The sequence below is a fragment of the Mya arenaria genome, chromosome 16, assembly GCF_026914265.1.
Source record: "Mya arenaria isolate MELC-2E11 chromosome 16, ASM2691426v1".
Lineage (NCBI taxonomy): Eukaryota > Metazoa > Mollusca > Bivalvia > Myida > Myidae > Mya > Mya arenaria.
Window position 1 is genome coordinate 44,648,356 of NC_069137.1, and position 17,755 is coordinate 44,666,110.

The window sequence follows — 17,755 nt, forward strand, 5'->3', positions numbered from 1 at the left end:
AGAATTTTGCGGGCCTTTGCAGATGGCAACCACCCCAAAAAGGTGTACAGTATTTAAAGTATTATTTTGAAACGTTGTCTTCTTCAAAAACAGAAAGTGATTCACGTGTTTACACTATTTTTTTTCAAAAAATGTAAATATCATGTGGAAAAGAATTTTCATGAAATCTATGAGGTTGATTTGATCTTTCAGATATCAACGAGTGTGCAACAGAGCCATACCCGTGTATAGATTCTATTGACTGTATTAATACCCCGGGTTCATGGCGATGTATGTGTGATGGAAAACGTGTGAGCAAGAAGTTTAATGATACGACGATTGAGTGTCTAAGTGAGTAAAAATTACTGCTTCAGTGTTTTACTGCAAAAAAGTTGCTATGTGTGTTAATTTTGTATGACTCCATTTAAAAATGTTATTATAATATTCGACACTTATGATTATTTATAAACCTGAACTTAAGTAGAAAAGGGATTGAGATGTAAGCTACAATTATCATTCTCCCGGAAAATTAATGTGTGATACGTATTTGTTTATTAATACATCATGTTATAATACCAATTGTTTTATATCTTATCTGACTGGCAGAAAACAAGCTGGTGATCTTAACAACGATTTATGAGATTGTATAAAAATCGTGTATGGTGTACCTCGGGGTAGTCTTCATGGCTCCATGAGTTATGCTAATATATGATTGAGGGCGTGCTATAACGCGTGTCTGTTGGCCGCAGAGCGATCAAAGCGATATGACTATAGCGATAGATTGACTTAACTCCCACACGTACGTTTGTTCCAGAGGATTTCCAGTACCTAGCTAGTGTAAATGTCAACTTTAATCCGGAGAAAACTCCCAAGCAAACGGAGATTGAAACATACCTGCCTTTTGCTGTAAGTTATACGGATTTTTTTATAGATTAAAAACAAAATATAAAATACTTGAGCTTGCGTTATTGCGCATTATAATGGTTTACGTTGATTTAAATATATTTTAGGAAAATGTTCAAAGTGGGTTTATTCTGATATTAAAGGAAAGTGTTTTAAGTGAAGTTTGTAAAATAAAAGCAAACCATCTATTGGTGCATTTTATCATAATCTCGGTTATGCACTTTGAACTGAAATTGCGTTTTAAAGACAATGTGTATCATCGGTTTGCATTGCAAACTGCAACTGATTATCAGAGACAATATCTATCCTATAAAAATGCATGGTGATCTGCAAATGATTTTCAATGATAACTTGTTACCAATTATTTTCAGATTTCAAAAGTCTTTAATAGTTCTGAGTTGACATCGCCCATACTTGTGCCTATAGAGATTACAAATTCGTCCAGGGAAGAACTAATGAAACGGTACGCTTGTGCGGGTACACAATTTATTTGTTGAAGTAAATACTTGCATTTAATACACGTATGTTTTTCTCGACTGTATTGAATTTTGTTCATTGAGTTAATCTCTTTTGTGACAAAAACGATGGTCAAATCCGATATGAGTTATGTATAGGGTTGGTAGTTTAATACTCATAAGCGTGTTACAGGTTATATATATATACTTATTTTAAAACGAACAGTTCCTATTAAAGCAAACTGAGGAATATACCTTTATAAATATTCAAAAAGAAATGTAAAAAAAGCACAATCAAAATAGTTTCTTTAAGGGAGTTCAATGAAATGTCAGACGAATCTTATATATTTATCCTTAATTTCAATACAATATTATGTTTTTATATGTTTCAGGTTGTCGGCGGATACATTTGACATGTCGATCAAATTCATTTTGCATTTAACACATCCAGCAAACACAACCACCATTCAAAAGGCCTGGTCGTCCGTATTTAGCAAACACCCTGATCTCCGCACTATCACCACAAACGTATCAACAACAACTATACGTCTGAGCGTAGAACTTGACGCCGGCCATGGTATCTATCATTTAATTGTCTCAATTAGGGCAACTGTATCACTCTATCCGTAATTGAATTAAACTTTAAGCATCAATGCGGCCAATCATGGTAATATAATATGTTGTGTTTTACAATATGCGTTACTATTTGACCGAATGTTACCGAAGATTGTACTTTGGTATGAAGATTAAACGCATAACTCAAACAAAATGTACAATGTTTTAATTGCCTCTAATGCAAGTAAACGTAATTAATTAATGAAAAGTATTCAAGATTAAGATTAAAGATCCAAATTTAGTTGATGGCGTTTGTTTTGTTTTCAGGAACCATCACTTTGCTATTTAATGGGTTCCAGAGATAACTATCATGTTTTACGTTAAAGGCCTAGTTTAAACATTCTATAAGTGACCACCTCCTCCCCCCCAAAAAAAAACAAACAAAAAAAACAACAAAAAAAACAACAACAACAACAAAACAACAACAACAAAAAACAACAACAAAAAAAACACAAAAACAAAACAAACAAAATAAAACGTGTATAGTACACAACCTCTGTGAATTGATCTTAATATAATTGCCTAATTTTCTTATCAGATCTCCGATCTTAGTATCCTGTTGTGCAGTTTTTGAGGTTTTATTATAGAAATGGACTCTTAATGGCCCTGAGTCAATAAATAAATACACTTGAAATTGGCAACTAGTGTGACATCAGTGCAATTAGCAGGAGATGCACAGCAGGGGATTGTCATGCCAAACATTTCTTAAACTAGGCCTTTAACTTATACTGGCGTTTTTTCTAGAATTTATGTGTTGTTGTGAATATTAAACATACGTGATACGTATGGTGCCTATCATGTACTCTAGAGAAAAATTCTAATATTGTTCGTGCATTGTATGAAATACCTTTCGGTAATTTCAGATTTTTTAAAATTTTAAACAACAACAACAATAATAGAAATAGCTGTGAATTATTTCTATTGTTACTATTGTCATAATCAAAACAGGGCTAGTCAATTGGGATCTTGTTTGTACCGTCTCTAATACGGTGTTGAATACATGATAATTTAACGCCGTTAAAGCCATGATGTGAAGTATTCGATAATGAAATATTGGGTGTTATATAGACAAAGATATCCAGATCATATAACTTAAACAAAGACAAACATGTAAGGCCGTAGTGTTTGGTTATTTTTTGATATTGAAAAATAAAATATTTATATTTTGCGAAAGTTTGTTCTTAATATTCAAATACAATTTTTGATTAACTCTTCACTATTCAAATTGCAGTATGTCATACTTTCTCGTATTTGTCAAAAGTTAAGCATTTTAATGCATTATTATAAGGGATGTTGCAAACTACAATGGGTACGTTTACATGTGATATCTTATTCCATTACGTCATCGAGATGTGTGGATTTTGCACACGTTTAAAATGGCATCCACGATAGCATGAATAAAGTGATTTTTCCAAGTATTAGTGAACTAACAAGTTCAAATTTAACACGACTCTAAAGCACAACTTCAATGGGTACATGTTCGTGTATCTACAAGTTACACGTATTACTACACGTTCGAGTTCGAGTGTACTTCATGTTTCACAACCTATTTTGAATTACGGACGTGGAGAACAATTAAATGCAATATACGCAGTGAGTTCTTTAACTGTTTACAAACTAACAAAATAATGGTCTTATTTTGTATCTTAATGTCATATACTTATTTAATAATGTTTATATCATTATTTCTTATAGAAACTGGAGGGTTGTGTTCGGTTGTTTCTCTTAACGTTTGTAATAAGACCAGGTCGATTTGCAACGATTCCAATGGACTTCTACAGTGTATATGCAAGTCTGGTTATAAAAATGACAATACGTTGAAAAATCAGACATGCATTCCTATCGAGCAAAAGAAAGGTACATGTAAAACAATTTATATTGTTAACAATGTGTTTTTAATTCATAATTCATTAGTTTAAATCTTATATTTCCTTATGCTTGGAATTTCATCATTGTCCAATAGTACTTGTATTTTGTGCCTACACAATGCCTGTTATCGGTACAACACTATTTGAACTAAAAATAAACGTGATTATTGACCTCTTTAAACAATTTCGTCGTATTTCAGAGGAATATGCGTTCGTATTTACCGTTAGCTTCAACCTTAATGGTAATGATACCAATGGGTCGATATCGGACAGATATATCATAACAGAGGTAAATGATCCATTTTCAAATCAGGTTTCTACATTCGGTCAAAAAATTTCATAGCCAACTTGGCCTTAGGGGTTATGCTTAATTTTTCGACTACTAAGCTTGTTTCTGTAGTTTTCATATAAACATTGATGTTGATACATTTAATTTCTTGGGCTGCTTTTTTCGTTGTTTGTACCTTTAGCATTCCAATTGGCGACATACGCTGATTATAATAGTTTTATTATGATCTTTTAATCGATCAAACGTGCTTGAATATAATGTATAAGTTTTTAATATGTTTCAATACTAGATTTATAGATACAATGTATGTAATGTATCCGTGTCCAAAATATGGATCAGCGACGAAATTTTACGATGTAATGTCAAAACGTCGTAACAACAATGAAATACAAGTTATAAATTGTTTCCCGAACTGTATGAATGCGTGTTTGTAAGTGTTTGAATAGGATCCTAAAAATCGCGTATAACATGCTGTTTGTATTACTACCCGTTTTGTTTACATTCACAGATAGAAAAGGTTTACAATGACACGTATCCAGGTGTCTCTGTCTGGATTGAAATTATACCAGAGAGCAGTTCAAATTCTGCGAGGCGTAAGAGGTAAAGCTCGTATAGTGATATTTTGTTACTTTTCCGGATTTTATATGAGCACACTGCATATATGATCCACTTTTTATTTACAAGCAATACTTGTTATATATACGTCGTTTATGTTTATAGGTGAACATGGTTTTAAGAGCAGGAATACGAGACCTTGTCCAAGTATAAGAAGTATAAGAAGATAACGTGCACATTTAAAACGTTTTATGTTGAACGCGATTTTGAGCGAATTTTCACGTCAATATTGTAAAGTCTGTCCTTTTTGCGTTCAGGCTACAATAACCGATATTTTATCATACTTCGTTTACCGCTCTGAAATTCCAACCTCAAGTGCGTCTTGTAAAAACGTTCACGGACATATACTTTTCTTTCTCTTGTTTTACGTATTTTATTTTAAATGCGTCTAAAACGTAAATTTCGCGGAGACAACGGCGTCGTTATTCGCTGAAAAAAGTGCTACTTTCCTTATTTTTCCGAACAGAAATGTTCGTTTATTATTAAGTAATTTTATTTCACGTTTAATAAAAAAAAAATCGTCTAATATCAAGAAAGTGCACCTTACCGACTTCGTTTTTGCGCAATACTAAATCATTTACAAAGCGATGCTGCTATATAAGTGGTCATTTTGAAATAATAATGGATTTCAAAAGGATTCTAGACCGTACGTTTTATTAAATTTTAGTAAACTTGTTGAAAAAATCTCATATTGAATGAACAAGAATTCGATATTCTGTTTATATCATACTAATGTGATATTTACAGCGCTTTACATATAAATGTCGAAAAGAAAAAGAGTACTGTTAAGTACAATAAAATCGACCTTATTTACGAGATGAAGTGAGATTTGCATATATTTCTTTAACACGCTTTTCTGAAAAAAACTACAATAGACTATTATTTTTAATTCTTTTAGGCAGTTCATTTAAAAAATCGTTAATGTTTAGATGGCAATTTATTTTGACTCTTGATGAGAAGAGTAGCATTAAGTGGTCACTTGTGAAACATAGCTTTTACTGCTTACTAGTGAAGTATATTACCATCTTACTCTTAACCAAACATAACCTCTTTAATATATTTCAGAGGAGTATCCGTGCCTACTAAGAATGTTAATTTCATCGCACATTTTACTGACACATCGAATGAGACAGTTACTGAGGAAGATATAAAAAAGAGATTGGAAGACATTGTTAATGAGACACAATCAAGTAGACCATTGCTGTCTGGAATGAAAGTCATTATAAACAGTAAGTTATACTTCGTTTGATTGGCAGATATTCAGATTTTCACAAAGCGGTATTGTTAAAATCAAAACGTTTTATGATCTTGTTTGGATTGCTTCGAGTAAAAGGAATTTGTTGTTTAGTTTATTTATCAGTTATGATGTTCGATTAAATGTTATTTGTGTACATATTGTTTATAAGGAGTACACTAAACTTTCCACATTATATCAATTTCATCAACATTTCCAAAATTACTTCTTATAAATGTTGCATATTGAGTAAAATATCACATCTTTAACACTTTTGTTTTAAGCTTTCGAATACTGAACTTGTGTTATAGTTTTTCGTATAAATGTTAGGTAATAACCAGTAGTCAAGTTTATACATCTGAAGAACAAGTAGTGCCAGTTTGCACGTATATCGGTCTTAAACACATATGTTTAAGTAGCGTCATTTATAAAATAAATTATATGTCTGAAGTAGCGTCGGATATGTATGAAGTAGCGTCAGTCATATATATGTATATATGTATGAAGTAGGGTCAGTTATATATAAATATATGTATGAAGTAGGGTCAGTTATATATATGTATGAAGTAGCGTCAGTTATATAAATATGTATGAAGTAGGGTCAGTTATATATATGTATGAAGTAGGGTCAGTTATATATATGTATGAAGTAGGGTCAGTTATATAAATATGTATGAAGTAGGGTCAGTTATATATATATATGTATGAAGTAGGGTCAGTTATATATATGTATGAAGTAGCGTCAGTTATATATATGTATAAAGTAGCGTCAGTTATATATATGTCTGAAAAAGCGTCAGTTGTTTATATGTCTGAAGTAGCGTCAGTTATATAGAGGCCTAAAGTAGGGTCAGTTATATATATGTTTGAAGTAGCGTCAGTTATATGTATGTCTGAAGTAGCGTCAGTTATATATATGTATGAAGTAGCGTCAGTTATATAGATGTCTGAAGTAGGGTCAGTTATATAGATGTCTGAAGTAGCGACCGTTATATATATGCCTGAAGTAGGGTCAGTTATATATATGTCTGAAGTAGCGTCAGTTATATAGATGTCTGAAGTAGCGACCGTTATATATATGTCTGAAGTAGCGTCAGTTATATATATGTCTGAAGTATGGTCAGTTATATATATATGTATGAAGTAGGGTCAGTTATATATATGTCTGAAGTAGAGTCAGTTATATAGATATATGTCTGAAGTAGCGTCAGTTATATATATGTCTGAAATAGCGTCAGTTATATAGATGTTTGAAGTAGCGTCAGTTTTATATATGCCTGAAGTATGGTCAGTTATATAGATTTCTGAAGTAGCGAACGTTATATATATGTCTGAAGTAGGGTCAGTTATATATATGTCTGAAGTATGGTCAGTTATATATATGTAGGAAGTAGGGTCAGTTATATATATGTCTGAAGTAGAGTCAGTTATATAGGTATATGTCTGAAGTAGCGTCAGTTATATATATGTCTGAAGTAGCGTCAGATATATATTTGTCTGAAGTAGCGTCAGTTATATATATGCCTGAAGAAGGGTCAGTTAAATAGATTTCTGAAGTAGGGTCGGTTATATATATGTTTGAAGTAGCGTCAGTTATATAGATGTCTGAAGTAGGGTCAGTTATATAGATGTCTGAAGTAGCGTCAGTTATATATATGTTTGAAGTAGCGTCAGTTATATATATGTTTGAAGTAGCGTCAGTTATATATATGCCTAAAGTAGGGTCAGTTATATAGATGTCTATGGTAGCGTCCGTTATATATATGTTTGAAGTAGCGTCAGTTATATATATGTTTGAAGTAGCGTCAGTTATATAGATGTCTGATGTAGGGTCAGTTATATAGATGTCTGAAGTAGCGTCAGTTATATATATGTTTGAAGAAGCGTCAGTTATATATATGTTTGAAGTAGCGTCATTTATATAGATGTATGAAGTAGCGTCAGTTATATATATGTCCAAAGTAGCATCAGTTATATATATGTTTGAAGTAGGGTCAGTTATATAGATGTCTGAAATAGCGTCAGTTATATAGATGTCTAAAGTAGCGTCAGTTATTACGTATATGTGTCTTAGATGTTGCCATTAATCACATGTAGTGCCAGTATTAACGAATATATGTCTTATGTAGTTTAAGTAAGCACGTCTTTATGTTTTATCAGATAAAGTAACACTTTTAAAATGTTTAAGTACTTCCAGATTGTATTTAGGTCCTGAGTAGTTCGAGTAACTATGTACATTAGTCTAAAGTAGTTCCAGTAACCGCATGTATTTGTCTTGCCTAAGGATTTAACAATTGTTAGAATGATGATATGTTTTGGAAGCAATGTCTGTATGTATTGCTTTCAGATTCAGATGCAATTGATTTGTGTAACATCAGCAAACAGTGTGAAAAATCTACAACCACGTGTACCTCCAATGCAAATAAAATCGCCTGTTTTTGCAAGGAAGGATTTATAAACAACACGAAGATAAACGGCTCATACCAGTGTTTTTCGGCAGGTATGATCTGAGTGAGAATGCAGCTGAACGAAACTGGTTTAAACGTCCATTTATCTGCCATTTTAAAGCATATCCTGCATTTCTGACAAATCTGATGTTACACTACAGAGTGGTCTTGTAATAAAGTTTGTTTGACTGAAGTAACCCGTGGAAATACGCTTGTCGTACTTGGTGACAACCAAGTAAAGTCAAGTGCACGCAAGACGAAATGTGTTTCATCTTTCATGTTTACACCAGTATCCACTACCTTTAGGCAGGGTATAAGATGTATCTTGTCCACATGGCAACAACAAGGCAAAAAGATTGACATTATTGATATAACATATTGCTTTGCTGGTGAAGTATCGGAATTCCAAGCATTGTATATTTACTCTACACGTGTTTAAACAACATACATATTAACTCAATTATAAAAACCAATACATGTGTGGTAAGTTCTTAACATCATTGCCTGACCACTTATCATATCGAATGCATCTTCAGCTGACCAAACCCGATCTACTTCACACAAGCCAACCGGAATACCTGATTCCACAACTTCAGAGCAACCAAACGTGGCTACAAAGAAGATCTATCCGTCGGAAAGTTCGGACAAGAAAAGTAATATTTATGTACAATGCGTTTCTATAATATTGATCACATGATTATGAGCAATGCAAAATTGTGATATTCATTGCAATAGGTGACAATATCGGTTTTCAATGGCTTAAAAGTGTGAAATTGTGTTATCGATATTTAGATTGATTTTACACAAATGGTATTAACACAATGTTAATTCTCATTGACAGTCCCACTATAGCATTGTAGCAAGTATTGTATGACGGCTTCTAAATGTCAACCCTCCATACAAGTTATCTATTTAAATTTATAAAAATGAGTTAAGCTTAACCCGTTGCTAGAAGAGACGTACCATTATAACATTGCTAAAACATTCAAATTGAGATTGTTTTCACTCATTCAGTGTACATAGCACAATCTTCGTACGCGTTTCACATCCCAAATGATTGAACGTACAACTTTGTTATTCACTTTTCAGGTCAGACCGCATTTATTGCAACAGTCGCGGGACTTGGTGGACTTGTTCTTATACTCAGCGTGGTCGTTGTTGTAGTGTGCAGGTATGAGTTGTTTGTATCGAAAGTCAATGCCCCCTTACATTAAGTTAAATTTGCCCATCACAATTTTAAAAAGAATATATTATACTCGTTTCTTGCAGATATGTGTTCAAGATCGTTGGAATAAGATGCATTGTTAACATGTATTTATAGGATTATAAATGTAGAAAGGCCACATATGCGAACTATATTGTACGTTGAAAAGCGAAAAAAAGTCAATTCAGTTGAATGGAAAATTAGTATATGTTCAACAATAAACTTATTATATAGCTACAGATGTTAAATAACAAAAATATATAATGTTTAACATTGACATCCTTTACTTAGGCAACGAACAAAAAAGTCTAAGGAGGCTGAACAAATACAGTTAAAAGAGAGTGAAAAGAACAGGCGAACAGGATTTGAAGGCTCGTTCCTCGACAAGAATTACATAGGCAGACATTCGGATTCTAAGAATAGGAATGAGTATGACGCAATCCTGAAAATTCTTTTTATATCATAATTCATCATAACGCATATAAAATAAAAAAGTGTTTCCGATAAATTGCATCTAGCATTAATATTTCTTGGGCTTATATTGTCAAGCAATGTAAAATCACGTTTGTCTTCTTCGATGCCCATTGTGTTATAATACAACAGTGGCTTATGTTAATTCATTAGGAAACTCTTTCAAATTTGTTTCCTTTCAGCCGACCTTACCCTGGCGGCCCATTTAAGCCTATTTCAAATGGCCGACCTAGTTCTTTTCAGCCAATAGATACTGCAACTGCATTCCATAATGGTGGATATGAAAGCAGCGACCGACGAATGTCTGAACCATTGTATTCAAAGACAAACAAACCGTCGGTTGACGTGTACCCGCCATCAGATTATTCAAATAGAAAACCTTTCACACAAGACATGGTTCGGGTGTTTCCGGAAACGAACGGAGTCCGTTCACCAAGGTTACGATCTACTTCAACAGGTGTCGACACTGGACGAGTGTTGCCAGTCCGCGAACCCAAACCAGATTACGATGCGCCAGCTTCACCGCAACCGGATTATCATCGTCGCAGTAGATCACGTGATAGGCTGAATATGTCACGTGACAGCGGATTGGTAAGATATCTAGGGTGTTGTTTTGAAGTTAGCTTATGTCTCATTATCATTAGTTGAAAGGAAATGTTTTAGATCCATTGAGCGATATTAAAATAAAACTACTCGACCGATTGTGTATTTGTTGACTTTCTAATAGCGATCGAAAGTTTTATCGATAATTACTGCTGTTTTGCAACGTTATTCGAAAATTGTATTGACATATTCAGAACGGTTTCAACAGCAGCGGAAGTATGGAGCATACGCGGTCACGTGACAGTCATGGATACGGAAGCCTGGAGGGAGGTCGCGCAGCCAGGCGGAACACGCAGTTTTAAGGTCACCGTGTTATGTACATTAGCAAAAAGGCATAATATAAGTGTATGTAGCAGCTTGAAACAGTGTGACCTGTTTGAACATGAAAGAGATACATGAATACCAGTAGGCGAGTTGCTCTCGGACAGAACTATTTCTCGGACAGGCACGATGTTCGCCTTATTTTGGAATATATTTGTATCCATTTCATCGTCATGCAATCACGAAGATATTAATTGCATTTAAGGCATTATATTGTATCCTAATCAAGAAAACTATATATATATTTTGATTTTATATTTTCAATACGGTGAGTGCGACTAACGAAGTGTACGCAAACTTGTATTTGTAGCTACACGTACAGATTATAGTTGCAATTAAGTTAAACAACACGAGCTATAATAAAGCTTGTGATTTTCAATAAGCTGTTGACGCATTAGTTATCTTTCTTGTGTTAGCGAAGATGAATTTTAAAACTAATAAATGTATACATATTTGGATGCCGTATTGCCGACAGTCCAAACGTACACGTTACCATACTAGTATCGTCTCACAATAGTATATCATATATTTTGTTGTGTGTTGAACACATCGTTTTACCTGTCTGCCCTATTTATTTTTATCACTACATTTAAGCCTTCATGTCATATGTTCGTCAAAAGTTGTTTTACAATGCCGTTTCTTTTCAAATGAAACGGTCGCTTTCTTACTCATTACTATTTATAGCTTTAGAGACCGTTTCTAACAAATATAAAACATATGTGACGGCTTAATGTTTAATTAATTATGTCTCTTAAACTGTCTCGTACAGACATAGATAGTGTGTGACTCATATATTTTAATATCAATTATCCATGTAAGCTTTCTCATCATCCTCATACAAACATAGATAGTGTGCGACTCAATTATTTTAATATCAATTATCCATGTAAGCTTACTCATCTGCCTCGTACAAACATTGATAGTGTGCGACTCATATTTTTTCATATCAATTATCCATGTAAGCTTACTCATCTGCCTCATACAAACATTGATAGTGTGCGACTCATATATTTTAATATCAATTATCCATGTAAGCTTACTCATCTGCCTCGTACAAACATTGATAGTGTGCGACTCATATATTTTAATATCATTTGTCCATTATAGCCTTTATACCTGTCCCATACAAACATAGATAGTGTTATATTCATATCTTTAAATATCGAGTGACTAATTAAGCATACTCACCGGTCTCGTACAAACATAGATAGTGTGCGACTCATACATTTTATTATCAATTGTCTATTAAGCATAATTATCCGTCTCATACAAATAGAGGTAGCTTGGGCATTGTTCTCATAGAAGTGTAAAACGATTTTGATTGGCTCCATTTTCTGAAATCATGGGAAATACAATTGTAAAGCACTTATGTTCATCTAACTACTCAAGTATTCGTTTTACAATAACAAGCAGCTTTTCATTTCTATATAAGCATTGTTTAACCTTGATGTTTAGAAGAAAATAACATATTCAACCAGCAGCATCTACATCGTATTATTTACTTGGCATTGTTATTTCAGCTGGTATAGTTTTTGCTTGTTTAGTATCAAGACCATATTATTTTCACATTGTGTATACCGACGATTAAAACATAATCTCGCAATATAACCACACTAGAGCAGATATCACATGCTAAATATCAAGTTGTTTGACTGATTGAATTCTGTTTTACCTAAGGAGACAGAATTACTTATACCATAAAAAAAATCATTATTGAAGTAATGTGCAGGCCCGGGTCTATGGCCCATACCCTGCTGTTTGTTTGAATGCATGTTACGCTTAGGTGTGTTTTCCTATATATGTATGGATATATAACAACAAAAACAACAACAATGAAGACAAGAAGAACGTTATCAAGAAAGACTGGCCAATATTTTTACCTGAAGCAAAAAACTGCTACCATTTTCATTTCAAAGGCATTTTGTTTCGTTTAAATACTATTTTTGAAATAATTTACAGACCTGGGTCTAAAATGCATACGTAGACCTACACTTGTGCCTGTGCAATTTTAAGATCCCCGGAAATATTGACTTTTTCATTTAACTATGGTTGAACGTGACCTATTATAAAGCATTGCTTTGAAATAAATGTTTATGAAATAATCATTAGGAGGATACTTTTAGTGTAAGGCTAATGTGTCCTTTCCTCCTTGTATATATTGAACTCATTGTGTAAACGATTGTGGTGATTAGGGAATACAATAGTGATATCTCATATAGTTCTACAAGTATTATTAAAATAATTATAGAGCAATAACTTGTATCATTGTGTGTTTGGTTTAATTTCATGATTCCAACTGAATACTAAAACATGTATGAATGTATGTTATATAATGATACGTAATGATATATATTGATATGTAAACATTTCCCATAGAGAGATAGGGCTGTGGTCTATCATTTCAGCAATCTATGCATTTATGTTTATGGCCAAACATGTATATATTTAAAAATGTCTGAATAAAATATATGAACAAATGATTATCATTCTTTAATTTGCTATTTACAGCACACCAATGTATTTCAAGTTATTGGAATGATCATGCATTCCTGCGTGAATCAAAACATTGGGCTGAGCAAGTTGTACCATTATTGGCCATTGGTTACTTGCGATCTTTTTACACATTTTACGCTTTAAAGCTAAATGGTTGGTAAACGAATGAACGAATAAAACGCGAACCAACTAGGGCGGGAAAGGTGAACGAACGAACAAGCCTATAATAAGCTGACCAACTTGGGCGGGACGCAGGAACAAACGAATAAACCAATAATAAGCGGACTAGTTAGGGCGGGATGGAGGAACGAACGAATGAACAAATAATAAGCGAACCAACTAGGACAGGGTGAAGGAACAAACGAATGAACGAATTATAAGCGAAACAACTAGGACAGGGTGGCGGAACAAACGAATTATAAGCGGACCGACTAGGACAGGGCGGAGGAACGAACGAATGAACATAATAATAAATAATAAACGGACACACTAGGACAGGACGGAAGAACAAACGAGTGAACGAATGATATGTGGACCAGTTAGGGCTGGACAGAGGAACAAACGAATGAACGAATGATAAGCGGACCAGTTAGGACGGGATGGAGGAACGAACGAATGAACAAATAATAGGCAAACTAGTTAAGGCGGGACGAAGGAACGAACTAATGTAAAAATAATAAGCGAACCAATTGGCCTTGAAGGAGAATCGAACGAATGAACTTATAATAAGCGGACTAACTCGGACGGGACGGTGGAACAAACGCATGAACAAACACTAAGCGGAAAACTAGGGCGGGTCGGAGAAGTGAACGTACAGCGGACTAGCAAGGGTGGGGCGGCTGAACAAACGAACGAATAATTAACATAGTTGACACAAGTCATCTAATTGCACTATTGCTTCAAACACATTTAAAGCTGTTGTGACGAGCTTGCCATTTAGACTTGGAATTAGAAAAATAATTTGAACTGGTTTTATACATGAACAATGAAAATCCAACGTCTCACTCAAGAGGATCTTGACAGTGTTGTCATTCTCTAACCTATCAAAATGGTTCAGCGGTTCAGCGGTTAATTGTATTATTTTTAAGATGTTGTGTTACATGAGAGTGTATAGTTTAAAATAAGGATATTCTGAAATAGAGACTAAAGATTAGGCGCAGAGATGTTCCCACATTTTTCATGGTGATGCCATACTGTTGTTAAATAACTAACTATGTTATCTTCGTTAACTTAGTCGGAAGCGCTCCAGATTATTTGTTGCATGTTTAATTTCGTTGTGTGAACGAATTTAAATTTCATTTACATTTGCTTAACACTTTAAATTGTTCTAAAATACTATATAGTTAGCGAACAAGCGGTCTATGCAAAATAAACTGGCGGTAATTTTAAACAAAATCAAAAGTCTTTTTTATCGATGACACTGCAGTTCTCTCAAATAGTTGAAAAAACAACAACAACAAACTTCCTACTCTATTATCGTTAATCGATATTGGCTGTTTTGTCTGATCATAAGTTAATTGCTGCTATCTATTAATTCCAAGTTAAGCTTACCTGTAGCAGCACGTGACGTTTCTCCAACAGTAAAAGAAACAAAAGCGATGATATAAATAAAAAAGTAAAAAATAATAAATAAAAAATAAATAAATGAATGGATGGATGAATGGATGGATGGATGGATGGATGGATGGATGGATGGATGGATGGATGGATGGATGGATGGATGGATGGATGGATGGATGGATGGATGGATGGATGGATGGATGGATGGATGGATGGATGGATGGATGGATGGATGGATGGATGGATGGATGGATGGATGGATGGATGGATGGATGGATGGATGGATGGATGGATGGATGGATGGATGGATGGATGGATGGATGGATGGATGGATGGATGGATGGATGGATGGATGGATGGATGGATGGATGGATGGATGGATGGATGGATGGATGGATGGATGGATGGATGGATGGATGGATGGATGGATGGATGGATGGATGGATGGATGGATGGATGGATGGATGGATGGATGGATGGATGGATGGATGGATGGATGGATGGATGGATGGATGGATGGATGGATGGATGGATGGATGGATGGATGGATGGATGGATGGATGGATGGATGGATGGATGGATGGATGGATGGATGGATGGATGGATGGATGGATGGATGGATGGATGGATGGATGGATGGATGGATGGATGGATGGATGGATGGATGGATGGATGGATGGATGGATGGATGGATGGATGGATGGATGGATGGATGGATGGATGGATGGATGGATGGATGGATGGATGGATGGATGGATGGATGGATGGATGGATGGATGGATGGATGGATGGATGGATGGATGGATGGATGGATGGATGGATGGATGGATGGATGGATGGATGGATGGATGGATGGATGGATGGATGGATGGATGGATGGATGGATGGATGGATGGATGGATGGATGGATGGATGGATGGATGGATGGATGGATGGATGGATGGATGGATGGATGGATGGATGGATGGATGGATGGATGGATGGATGGATGGATGGATGGATGGATGGATGGATGGATGGATGGATGGATGGATGGATGGATGGATGGATGGATGGATGGATGGATGGATGGATGGATGGATGGATGGATGGATGGATGGATGGATGGATGGATGGATGGATGGATGGATGGATGGATGGATGGATGGATGGATGGATGGATGGATGGATGGATGGATGGATGGATGGATGGATGGATGGATGGATGGATGGATGGATGGATGGATGGATGGATGGATGGATGGATGGATGGATGGATGGATGGATGGATGGATGGATGGATGGATGGATGGATGGATGGATGGATGGATGGATGGATGGATGGATGGATGGATGGATGGATGGATGGATGGATGGATGGATGGATGGATGGATGGATGGATGGATGGATGGATGGATGGATGGATGGATGGATGGATGGATGGATGGATGGATGGATGGATGGATGGATGGATGGATGGATGGATGGATGGATGGATGGATGGATGGATGGATGGATGGATGGATGGATGGATGGATGGATGGATGGATGGATGGATGGATGGATGGATGGATGGATGGATGGATGGATGGATGGATGGATGGATGGATGGATGGATGGATGGATGGATGGATGGATGGATGGATGGATGGATGGATGGATGGATGGATGGATGGATGGATGGATGGATGGATGGATGGATGGATGGATGGATGGATGGATGGATGGATGGATGGATGGATGGATGGATGGATGGATGGATGGATGGATGGATGGATGGATGGATGGATGGATAAATTAATTAATTAATTAATTAATTAATTAAAAAAATGGTCGTTGCATGTTTCAAAAGATAAACACTTTCTCATTCTACAACCGAACATTCAAACCTGACATTTTGCAGTCTACAGCGAATTAACGACACATTTGACAATCAAAGTGAATCGAAAGGAGGGTCGAAACTTGCTTTACAAATATTAATATATGATAATGCAAATATAAAAAGGAATAGGAAGTCATGTTATGTACGAAATGGTCGTGTCATCAATTTTTCACGATACACTTAGTTATTGATAAAAGCAAATCGTTGAATCGATAAAGAAGTTCTTTAATCAGCTTTGATGCTGCACTCTCACAGATATACCATTTTTACAATTGTTTGCGTAAATATCTGCAAACCTATAATATAGGAATGCTGACAAAAAAAATGCGATCGTAGATTTTCATATTTCCGTTCGATTTATGTTTTATGGCTAAAACCGTAACTAACGCTTTAAGAAAAAATTGCATTAAACATCATTTTTTTACTTAAATATAACAATATGCGATCTGATTGTTTGTCAGCAGTCTAATTTAACTAGTTTCGCTGGATTTTCGCGTAAAAATGGCTCGTTCTAAGACAAAAATTAAAAACAAGTTGTCAAAACGTTTAATCTGTGAGAGTGCAGCTTTAATGTTATATGCTCATAGTTCAAAATCGCTACACCACCCGCAGTCTTCGTGAAGGAAAGCATACACTTGCGCTTAAGTGTTCGTGCCCAATCTCAATTACTCCGGCTCAGGGTGCCATTACTTTTATTTGTACAATTTAAGTACATCGGAATAAAAATGATAATATTGTCCACGGTTTGCTACGATGGTACAACTTGGATCACATATTATCAATAGGTTTAAGATACTTGTCTAAACTTAATTTACTAAATCTAATGTATCTATAAT

General features: G+C 35.0%; 1 protein-coding gene across 1 annotated transcript in view; it reads left to right on the forward strand.

The window, feature by feature from the left end:
• LOC128221685 (uncharacterized) overlaps positions 1-13,295 on the forward strand; it is a 56,340-nt gene extending 43,045 nt beyond the window's left edge. The window contains exons 34-46 of the mRNA XM_052930286.1: positions 193-330; positions 794-885; positions 1,254-1,345; positions 1,730-1,914; positions 4,021-4,109; positions 4,618-4,709; positions 5,790-5,953; positions 8,306-8,458; positions 8,942-9,058; positions 9,495-9,576; positions 9,901-10,038; positions 10,263-10,671; positions 10,878-13,295. Coding sequence (XP_052786246.1) covers positions 193-330; positions 794-885; positions 1,254-1,345; positions 1,730-1,914; positions 4,021-4,109; positions 4,618-4,709; positions 5,790-5,953; positions 8,306-8,458; positions 8,942-9,058; positions 9,495-9,576; positions 9,901-10,038; positions 10,263-10,671; positions 10,878-10,985 — 1,859 coding nt within the window. The 3' untranslated portion in view covers positions 10,986-13,295. The remainder of the gene's footprint in view (positions 1-192; positions 331-793; positions 886-1,253; positions 1,346-1,729; positions 1,915-4,020; positions 4,110-4,617; positions 4,710-5,789; positions 5,954-8,305; positions 8,459-8,941; positions 9,059-9,494; positions 9,577-9,900; positions 10,039-10,262; positions 10,672-10,877) is intronic.
• The last annotated feature ends 4,460 nt before the right edge of the window (positions 13,296-17,755 follow it).